At 41.6% G+C, this 10874-nt stretch overlaps 2 protein-coding genes across 2 annotated transcripts; both read right to left on the bottom strand.

Annotated features, from left to right (window-relative positions):
- Window positions 1-16: 16 nt before the first annotated feature.
- Window positions 17-7785, bottom strand: selenon (selenoprotein N). Its single transcript, XM_071523724.1, has 12 exons — window positions 7338-7785; window positions 5997-6114; window positions 5702-5832; window positions 4645-4857; window positions 4432-4556; window positions 4026-4163; window positions 3834-3915; window positions 3188-3376; window positions 2813-2918; window positions 2608-2720; window positions 2350-2451; window positions 17-1697 (listed from the first exon to the last, which is right to left on the bottom strand). The coding sequence occupies exons 1-12, from the start codon at window positions 7557-7559 to the stop codon at window positions 1530-1532; spliced, it is 1707 nt and encodes a 568-aa protein (XP_071379825.1). The 5' UTR covers window positions 7560-7785; the 3' UTR covers window positions 17-1529.
- Window positions 7786-8186: 401 nt separating this feature from the next.
- znf593 (zinc finger protein 593) lies at window positions 8187-10116 on the bottom strand. Its single transcript, XM_071523756.1, has 4 exons — window positions 10076-10116; window positions 9377-9585; window positions 8971-9033; window positions 8187-8834 (listed from the first exon to the last, which is right to left on the bottom strand). Exons 2-4 carry the CDS (start codon window positions 9574-9576, stop codon window positions 8708-8710), a joined length of 390 nt encoding a protein of 129 aa, XP_071379857.1. The 5' UTR covers window positions 9577-9585; window positions 10076-10116; the 3' UTR covers window positions 8187-8707.
- Window positions 10117-10874: the final 758 nt, after the last annotated feature.

The raw sequence follows: 10874 nt of genomic DNA, 5'->3' as shown, positions 1-10874 counted from the left end.
CACAATTTAATTTGTAACAAAGAGTTTTATTTCACCTTGTCCAAAAAAAAATGGCACTTTTAGGTAACAGTATAATGGAGCTTTCCCCCAAAGCTCTAAGCAATCATGATTATTATTTCAAATGGACAAGGCCATGTATGACCTTAAAACTGTAAGGCTTAAGTTACCATTTTCTTCTCATTTACCAAAAGTCCATCTTGAATGGTTGAATTTCAAATGAGTTGTCTTGATCCCTGGGTTCTTCTCTCTTTGCTCCCCAACCAAAACAGAGTTTAGGACCTGGCATGAGGAAACTTCTAGCATCTCCTTCTGTACATTTTGAGAAGCGGAAAATGAGGGATGATGTGCAGGAGCAGCTTTTGAAAAGATTGTCCAAAATTACAAAGAAAGGAAAAAGATCATCTGACTGCATCCCACGAAAGGATAACATAATTAAATGGTAGCATGTGCCTTTCAGTTCAGAGAAGCAAACAATTTTGCAAAGAGATGACCATTTGGTTCTGCTGAATTACATGAAAGTAACCATTATCATAATTACAAGTAACCTAATATAATTAATTTTGCTTAACTGCTAGTCTAGCTACTGTTCATATTACAAGATTTTCTTTGGTGTGGTCACATCTTGAATGCCATGTGGGCAACATCTCCAAAAGGGAAAATCTACAAAGAACTAAACATTTGGTTTCACACTCAAAATACAAGAAAACAACTGAACTACGCCTTTTATGTGCCACAATCCAGATTTGTTTTTCCTGCTGCTTTGGTCTCCTGGGACAGAGCAGGGTGTTCCCTCCAGCCGCCTCAGCAATAACATCAGACCTTGCCCGGCCCACAGAAGGCTTTCAGGCAAAGACTTCACAAACTGCTGAAGCTTAACAAAGGCAACAACTGCACCGGCCCTGTCTCTAGGTATGCTCAGCAGCAGAAAAACTTCCAAACATACAACACTATGGTCCAGTCCTTAAATATTGCACACGTAACGTGATATAAAATAAGAAATATGGAAGGTTATGGTGCGTTTTTATCATGGGAATAGGATGGGTGTTGATTATGAATGACCTGGCAGACCTCAGTCTAAATTTTACTGAAAACCTAATCAGCAGCTACAAGCAGAGAGACGCCAGATCTAAATGTGTTTAGATATTTGTTACTGTTCAGTGTGCATGGCCTTTGCATTTCATCAAAATATATTATATTGACAGTAACAGTAAATTTTGCTTTGCAGAGAAACAATATCATTTCCCTGTAGACCATATACGTGTAGTGGTAGTCATAATACAAATATGTATGTATATTTAAGCTGAATGTATAAAACTTTGTTGCTGACCAGGTGAGAGGCCCAAATAAATATTAAGAATAGGGAGAAGGCAAAAATGTTTTTCAGCTGCCAACACGCTTGAAAAAACATCCCTACACAAAAGTTGGGAGGATTTTCATTATCTTTGATCATTATCCAGAGGAATTACTACCATTTCCTCCAATTTAGTCTCTCAATTACACACACACACATACACACACACACACACACACTACTGTGCCATGTACTCCTTGGCCTTCTCCAACCCCTCCTTGAGGAAGCTGATGTAAGTGGAAGTGGAGGGGTCCTCAAACCCCCCAGAGAAGCTGAAAGTAGCTCCTTCCTCCTCTGGTTTCATGGCTGTCTGGTCGAGGAAGTAGTTGGCATTGATGTGGTGAACCTAAAGCCATTAGGAACACAGACAAGCGCCACATCCAATCATTAATGCCTCAAGTATTTCAGGGTTCCTGCACATTTTCCTCCATTTCAAAACCCAATCCTTTTTCCAGACTTCAGTTTCTTGGCTGCAAATGAAGATTTTGGTCAATGTTCAATATGATGTTTGCTGATGGTGGCTGGGCAATATAACTATCAACTAAACCTCATTACATCTCTATAACCGAAGATTATTCACAACAATAAATATCATATGTGACATGACAGTGGGTCTACATAAAATGTGGAATAAGTATATTGGGACTGAACAACAAACTTTTTCATTCTTTTTGTGTAATTTCAAAGTTTTTCCAAACATGGAAATGATCAATTTAATTTTGTATACCATACTTTTCAAGACTTTCTAGACCTGCAAGAACCCTGTTCTCTAATGGAATGAATTGGGTGTTTGAGTAATCGAAGACACCATGGTAATCCAAGGTTAATTTACCTGCAGTGTAATTTTAACTAAAAAGGGTTACAATTTTAGGCTTGTAATAAATGTGGTTAAATTTGTTGACTTAATGTTGATTTCAGTGTGTATTCTTTTACACAGGATTCATTGCGAATCTAGCCTTGGATGGTTAATAACTTAGATAGAAGAGTAAGCAACTTACAATAGTTCCATTGGGCAGCGCCACCATCATCTCCACAGGGAAGTTGTACCTCTCCAGGTGCAGGCGGGCCTTCTGGCTCAACACAGGGTTCTGCTCATCAGCCTGATACATGACGAAACAATGGAATTAACTCCAATATATAGTACTGAACGTGACACAACTGTACTTGAAGGGACAGTAAATACAGGATAAAGTATATTTTTTCTATGAGCGCAGCAGCTGCTTTGCCTGAAGCTATGGACTGTCATGGCTGCTCACCTGCAGGTCCTCCAGCTCTTTGACCAGGGACCAGCTGCTTATGAAGCTCTGGTTGAGCAGGGTCAGGACGGGCGAACTTTCCAGGACGGTCTCCCGGAGAGTTCGCCCCGAACCTGTAGAGGTGTGGAGGGGACACAGAGATGAAATGACATCAGAGGAAAACACCTCTTAGGCTGTGTAATAAAGTGCATGTTAATTATCTCACCTCAGCAGGACTGGTCATCTAATGCTCCCCAAAGCAAAATGGAGTGCACTAGCTTGTTCTCGGCATGTGCTCGCTCAAAGGCTTCAGAAAAAGGCAGGTAGGACACCTATGGACACAGGATGAGAGGAATTAATGAAACTTCACATCATTGCACAGGCACACAAGGCAACATGCATTGTGGAAATGAGGACAACACCAAACAAGTATAGACACAATGTGGTCGTGACTGACTGATTCAGGGAGTTGGATCCAGGCAAGTGAGAGCCAGAGACAGCAACAGTTGAGTTTAAGCCAGGAATTTCTTGATTGAATGCTTCACACAAATATCCATAATACAACAGCACTGATGAGCTGATGGGGAAACATTTGCGTTACCTTCTTAAAGGGGTAGAAGGTGACTTCCAGGCGGCGAGCGGCTTCCTGGCGACTGATCTCTGAGGTCCAGTGGATGTCCTCAAACACAAACTGGATGGGGTCACTGCCGTCACCCTGACTGTCGATGACATTGCCCTCCTCATCCAGGATGAAGGAGGGAGTGGATGGGCTTGCGGACTGTAGCTCCAACTGTGAACACATATAAATAGCATTAAATACAATGCAATGTCTTATGAATGTGTGACAAAGAAAGCATTACATATTTTTCTCTGGCGGCCAAATTTGTTTTGTGATCCTAACCATGTTTCTGCTACTCAGCAAGGTCATCAATCAAATTCAAATTTTACCCTTTTCAGGCTACAAGCCTTCAAGCCCAGTATATTTTATTTGTAGTTCAAAGGGGTTTGGCTTAAGACATAAATTGCATTAGAATATTTTGGGTTCCTCCTGCAACCAATCTTTGGGTCCTAAATCAGTCTTTTAAAAACACCTACATAAGCCAATATTAGCCAATAGTATCAGTAAAACATGGATAGTATTGGCACAATACAATATCACATAAATATAAATTAATAACACTTTGTAGTTGCTGTACAGATTGTCATCTGAAAGTGTAAATGTGTGCTCTGTGTCACTGCAGCTGTACCTGTGGCAGGTAGCCGATGTCCACCTCCATGTTGCTGCTCTCACTGGCTCCGTACAGCCACTCCATGTCCACATTCAGAGACCTGGGAGACGAGATGACTTGTCACACTAGACAGAACTACAGTAGATGGCAGTACTATACTGAGCAGGGTGTGTGTGTTCGCGTGTGAAAGCGTGTATCGACATGACTAACCTGTCAGTGGGGACGTAGATGTGGAAGTGGCGGACGTGAGACGCATCCTTAGAGAGGATGATGTTGCCTGTGAACTGTCCAGGGGTGAACCAGAAGGGAAAGTCTGGAACATCATTCAGCTGGAATTCTGCATGAATCCTGCAGAGGTGAACAGATGGAGCAGGTCAAGTAAAGTCTGACATTTGCAAAATGCCGTCGGATATCATGATGCCAGACTGTCTAATGAAGAAACATATTGGTAAGTGGTAATAATGAGCTGTGATATACGGTGAATGCACCTTAAGTCCTCATTATCATCGTATGAGTTTTGTACTTGAATACATGTGTTAGTGTATGTTCAGTGTGTATAGGGAAATCCCTGTGGAGAAGCCATTTACTGTAAGTCTCCTGCTGACTCGCTCCTCACCTGAAGACAATGTCATAATAAAAGTCGTTGCTGGCACGAATGCAGGCCACTGCGCCCTGAGGAGCGAAGCGTGATTTGATGAAAGGTCGAGGGTGGAACATACTCAGCAGGGAGTGGATGAGAACCTGAGGCAGCGGAAAAAAACAGATATCAAGCTATGAATATCAGTCACGCCCCAGCCAAGCATTACACAGCAGTGAGTTTTCAAGATACCTCTTTGCCCTTGGGTGCGGGAGGATGGTAACGATTGTTTGGCAGGTACCCCGTGAAGATGTTGAGTTCACTGGGAATCACCCACCAGGTGTCTCCCACTTCAACCTTGTTCTTTGGGGGCAAGAAGACCCTGAACTGGCTGGCAGAGAAGGTAGAGGAAGGCACTGCTGGGCTCTTCCATGACCGCAGCCCACTCAGGGAACTATGGGTAACCTGAAAGAGGGATGCACACATTTCACTGTCAATATAACCAACTCACAAAGGATAGCTTCTTCAAAACTATGAAACATTTTGCCCTAAAAGTGATCTTACTGTTCAATATATGATGAGATAATTGAAAATGAATGTTCTGCTCTGTCATTACTAATCCAATTGTTTCATTACACATTTTGAAGCAACTGAATTGACATGAAACTGACCCAAACCATGGAGAAAAACATTATCCGTTCATTGCAATAACCTCAAGTATCCTGCTGTGATGACCATTTACAAAAGTTACACCTTTCCTCCTTTGAGAAATCACTGATATTGGGTCACTATTTGCAAAAGCCGCATTACACTGCAATGTAGAGAATTCAGTATTTTTTGTGGCTGAGCTGTGACCTTTTCAATGCGGTCCTTTGACAAAACCTCCATTTGAGAAATACTGCCCTAGGTCTTGGATGACAAACACAATGTCATGTTCAGAATGGCTTTTTTTCAATATCACAAATAGTTATTTTGAGAGAGAGAGAGAGAGAGAGAGAGAGAGAGAGAGAGAGAGAGAGAGGGAGAGAGAGAGAGAGAGACAAGATAAGTGCAAAGGCTGGTACAAATTACAAAAAGGCACTGCATTTTCCTGGGACAAATTACTAAGCAGTGTACAGCAGTAGGTGACTGTCTATACAGCAGGCAACTCCTTTTCATTAGAGTGTGGTGCACTGCAGGCCTGTTCTGAACCATATGTGATTAGCAAACTTGATAGTGTGTATAGCTACAGAGCCTGTGCAGTAGAGGAGAAAAGGAGAGGAGCAGACTGTTGTATGAAGGGAGCCTGGCTAGTGTGGTCTTGTCTTACCCCGAGGAACCCGTCCTTGCTTTTTGTCATGGTTTCGAGCAGCAGAGGCTGCATTTTGGCCTCCAAGGTTAGAGTTTCTCCATTAGGGTCATGGGTCACTTCCTCCTCAAAGTCCACTGGAGGTGCAATCCCTGCAAGGAGTCACACAAGGGATCACAATGATCACAGTGATGTGACCAGCAGGAGTGAGCTTTACTTAGTGAGAGAGGATGGGGCAAAGTGTAAGTAGGAGAGAAAAAGAGACAGAGAAAAGGGAGAAAGACAGAGAGAAAAAAATATGTTGAATGCGATGTACCTGTGAGTTTCTCAGCGATCGGTTTAAACTCCTCAGGACTGAGATACAGGTCATGGTCCGTGTCTAAGGAGGAGAAGAGAAAGAGTCCCTCCACACCCAGAGTTTTTACACTCTCTTCCTATTGGAGGGAGACACACAAAAGCTTGATCCTTATTGTCATTTCACACACTCCAGAGAATTTCAATGGCATGTGTGCTACATCAAAACTGGGACAGCAAGCCGTCTTATCGCAAAGTAGAAAGTCAAACACAAACAATTTGGAAACTGACAAAACGCAGTGAGACGGATGACAAAAACACCAAAGGACTGCAGGTAGACTGGCAAATCTGCCAGACGAGTCTTATCAGAATGCATTATGCAACAAAGTGATGTGTTGTGAGTGAGTCATTTGAATGGTGAACAGTGGAATGACAATGTGAGTAGATGAGGGGAAAAATTGCTTTATTATAATATTCTTATACTGCATTCAATAGTGCGTTTATAGTGACCTTATTGTACTTTATAGTATTCTTTTCATCTCCTATTGCATATAATAGGATGTTCTGTGGTATCATTTTTGACCTGTTGTAGCTGCATTATATTTTTAAGTTTTGATGTTTGCATAGTATCCTTCTAAAATGCATTATAGCATTACAACAGTATTTTTTCCCCAAGAGTCTGTGCAGTCCAGCATGGATAAAGATCAGCCCAGAGGCAGATTCCTAGCATGTACTGTAGTTCAGTGAGACCACCCTTTCTCAGACAGACAGTAAATGCGTGCCTACTTGGGTTTTCACAATGGAGGGAAGGGGGGAGGTACAGGAACAGCTTTCTGTAGCCAAACAAATGTGGATTTAAGCAGCGGGCTGAGTGAGTCTCACCCGCTGTGCCAGACATCCAACCCCCTAATAAAACACCTTGGGGTGAAAAAAAACAAAGCTCCAGAGGTGGTGTTTTTTCGAGGCTGACATTACGTGGCAAAGTGCTTGCTTGGTAAGGTATCTGTCAAGCACTTAAAAAAATATCCAGAGTATGTGAGGGCATAAATTTAATTACTGAACACACCCTGATGAAAAAGAACGACAGCAAACATACAAAAGATTTTAGAAGAATACAAATATCACAGCAAAATGTCCCTACATTAATATTATAGTGATGATACGGGTCATATCATGTACAAGAAGGTCACTATAAACTCACTATTGAGTACCACAGACATACTTTATGCCCTAGTGATTGTTCGTTATTGCTTTAATTGACATTTGACAAGCATCTCAATGTTAAATGGGCTTTTTAAGAATAAACAGACCTCTCCTACCGGTTATGCGATATTTAACGTTAAGTGCAAACATGGGTTCTCACATGACGTTTGAGGAGCTGGGCATCTTGATAATACTTCATCCCAAAGGCGAAAAGGGGGACAACACCGACCATCAGCAGCGTCCAGATCCCCCTGGAGATCCAGGATCGCTTGCTGCTGTCAGGCGGCGACCCGTCGGTTGGAGAGCCCCGATTCTGATGCCCATTCTCCGGGGGCGCTTTGCTCTCGTCCTCGGTGGGTCTTTTATCAACGTCCGCGGCCATCCTCGTCCTCCACTACAGCTATTTAAACGAGGACATGGTCATCAGATAACGTCCAAAAAGGCTACCGGTACTAGCCCTCTCGTGTAAACTTTGTTCTTAAAGTAGTCAGATTAACCGACTATTCCTTTATCCCTTATCTGGACCCCGCGTCTTCCCCAGCCGCTACACTGGCTGGGTAACGGCTGTAAAATGTTACGAGAGCAGCACAGATTTTCTATTTCCCACATCAAATCTACAACTGTACGGATCGGGGCTGAGCTGCACCAAGCCAGCAAGAGATAGCCGGAGCAAGACCGGAAGTGTAGCGATGTTGCTTTCAAAATAAAATCTGTATTATTACTCTAAACACCGCTGCGACGTAAGGTCGTCAATAAACGCTTTCTTTTGAACGTTCCGACCGGAAGCTTTGGGTTTCATTCTGGTTAGCTTGACAAAACTTGGGAGCTGGCGCTGTAACTAGTCTTAAAGGGACAGTGCACATATTCTTCATCTCTGGAATGTCTGCTAACCACAATTATATGTTATTCTGCCAATGAGGTTTGCCACTAGAATTTTGTAGCTCTCGTTTCTTCAAAACTACCAGTATTGTATCATTCGAATTGAGGGCTTTATTTCAGCTTCAGGATTTAAAATAAAGGATTAACATTTTCATTCTAATAAAATTACAGTCACAATAATTTGCAAATCCACCATCAGTGTTGCCAACACAGTGGCATGAAGCCAGGTCCTCAGCTTGAAGCACAGTCTCTCTAACCACTGGGTCGCTTCTGGAATAAAAGGTGTATATGCTACAGAATGCATTGTGATTAAATCCACTCAATTTGTTTATTAGCATGTGTGAATTCCACACTGTTCTCTACACACACACACACACACACACCATATTTACATATACATGTTGCATTATATTACCTGATGTAAGGCAAGGTTTTCCTGATACTGGTCACAGCCTGAGGCTGAACATCCAGTTACATCACATTTGGGTGCCGAGACAGTTGTAGTTTGTCACAAAAAGCAGTTAATCATGCATCTATTTAGGAATGGCCACCTGTGATGGCAAGTGGCAACATGTGTAAAAGTAGCATTATTTCATTTGTTAATGCCTCTGCTATTGAGGCAATCAGTCCATGGGTTAAGGTGGGCGGTTCTCAGTCCATGTCCTCTTCTATTGGCTGTGTCTTCACTTCAACAGTTTTGGGGGGGATGTAGGACCCCATGCCTGCTGCTCTCTCTGCCTCTGCCTGGGTGTAGGGCTCCTCTCTGAGCTGTTTCAACCTGGATGAAGAGAGAGGGGAGCTATGAAACTCACAAGGCCAATTAGCCGTAGTATAGTATGGATGAATGGATTATAAGTGAAAACATACAGTATGTGACTGCAGGAAAAGAAAATAGCTGGGATTTGACATCTTACCGTTTTTTGTGCACTTTAGTTTTGAAGTGCTCTTTCAAGGATCTCATATCCACAAAATATCTCCTGTAAGATATGAAGAGCCACTGCATTAAAAGATATCCAACAGCATATTTGATCGCCACCAAGAATAGTGACAGTGCTAGCAGTGTAAATTAGCCTACAACATAAGGGTGAAACACTTCCCAACACTGTACATTTGCAGCTGAATGAGTTTATCTATGTTTTACGATGTTCATATCACAACTGCCATTATTACTGGCAGGAGATATTCTACAACATCTGTTCTTGCCTCACTGGACAGATAAGAGACGGTGTAATTGTTGGCTTTGTAAATGTACTGTATGGTCTTTTTTCATCTGGTCCATTAGCTCTGTTAGGCTATAAAGACAAATGGGAAAGCACTTACGCGCAGTGCAAGCAGTAGTGCTGGGCACACCCGGTGACATCATAGTCCACCTCCTGTTTGAGCAGCTTGGCTGCTGTCTCAGGCTTCATGTCTGAGTGGATCTGGTCCAAGTCCTTGGTCCTGCGCTTTGTCTTCCATGTCTTAGCTATGTTCTTCTTCTTATCACTCTTGTGGTTTCCTGTTTGTTTGGACTTCCCCATGGTACTAGGCTGAAAAAAAACAAGATGTGTTGGGAATGCATGGAACAATAAAGTGGATACCAAGGGGGAAATTGTTTCTAGTTTGTGCTTATTTAAAACTCTCAGATTAATGATTTCCCCCCCGGACCTCTAGTTTTACATGCATGTCACTGCGCCTATGTCACATAGCAAAGACAACAACAGACACTTAATTGGCGACAAAATGTGCTGAATGCTTTCTTACTTGAATATCAAGTAAGGGGGAGGAAAGTATAATTGCCAGCCAACATAAAGTTTTAAAACAGAAATATCTACTCTGCTCTTGCCGAATAAACACGGTGAGGCAAGTTGCTAACCAACAGCCTGTATCAATTCACTAAAACCGCACCTATACAGCGGTTTAACTCAAACCGTACCTCAGTCTGCGCCAATTACAGAACAACAACACCAGATGACAAACAGAAATATCTTTATTTTGACTCTAGAAGTCTTCGCTAGTACATATTTTGGATTTGCTTACCTTTCACACGTGTAGTCGAAAAGGACGGATTTATTTCCGGGTCAAGAAAAGGATGATAATTACATTTGTACGCCGGTAGAGGGCGCCAAATACCACTCAAAAAGTGAAAATGTCAGCAAACAAGATTAACATTGCACAATTTATTGGATATGTTGACCTGATCAACAGTTATAGGTGCAATAGTGTACATATTACGATAATACTTACATTAGATCAGTTGTGCTCCTAAAGTTATCTTTTTACTAGTTTTCCCAATGTTTGTTAAAGACAGAATTTGGTCTGACCCTAACAACTTCCGATACACAACAAAGTCAAGGAAGCTTCACAGTAAGCTGCTACATAAGTTTTATCTGTGCAATACATTTTTATGCAGATTTAAAGCGGACAAAGAAGAATCAATTTCACATCTATGTATAAATTGCCCAATTTCTTCTAAACTTTGGATAGATCTTGTATTGCTGGTTTTTGATGCCTTTAACAAACAAACTTTATATATCAAAGAAAGTACGGACTTGTTTGATGTATTTTATAGCCAACTGGGTTGTCTCCATTAGATAATGCTCTTAAAATTGTATGTCTAATTCCACATTCATAAGTCCAGGGTGATGGGCTCCAAACCTAATTATTAGTCATTTTATATAGTCAGTAGGCTTTTCACTACTTATGTGTTATGGGGAAAAAAGCAATAAACACTCAAATTATGTTAGGAAAAAAATAATAAACACCATAGATAAACAGCAATCCCCAGGAGTGATAAATAACTTAAAAAATGTAGCTTTCTACTTCTCTTTCTTTTTTG

The sequence above is a fragment of the Centroberyx affinis genome, unplaced genomic scaffold (assembly GCF_046629955.1).
Source record: "Centroberyx affinis isolate AG114_WGS23_722 - 3 ecotype Tasmania unplaced genomic scaffold, CSIRO-AGI_Caff_v1 ptg001111l_1, whole genome shotgun sequence".
In the NCBI taxonomy this organism is placed as follows: domain Eukaryota; kingdom Metazoa; phylum Chordata; class Actinopteri; order Beryciformes; family Berycidae; genus Centroberyx; species Centroberyx affinis.
The sequence above is the reverse complement of the archived record's forward strand: the minus strand, read 5'-3'. Positions and strand labels throughout refer to the sequence as shown.

Coding starts and splice junctions, on each gene's coding strand:
- znf593 (XM_071523756.1), bottom strand. CDS start 9,576: ATGGGGAAGTCCAAACAAACAGGAAACCACAAGAGTGATAAGAAGAAG. Junction 9,034..9,376: donor CACTACTGCTTGCACTGCGC/GTAAGTGCTTTC, acceptor CATATCTTACAG/GAGATATTTTGTGGATATGA. Junction 8,835..8,970: donor ACTAAAGTGCACAAAAAACG/GTAAGATGTCAA, acceptor CTCTTCATCCAG/GTTGAAACAGCTCAGAGAGG.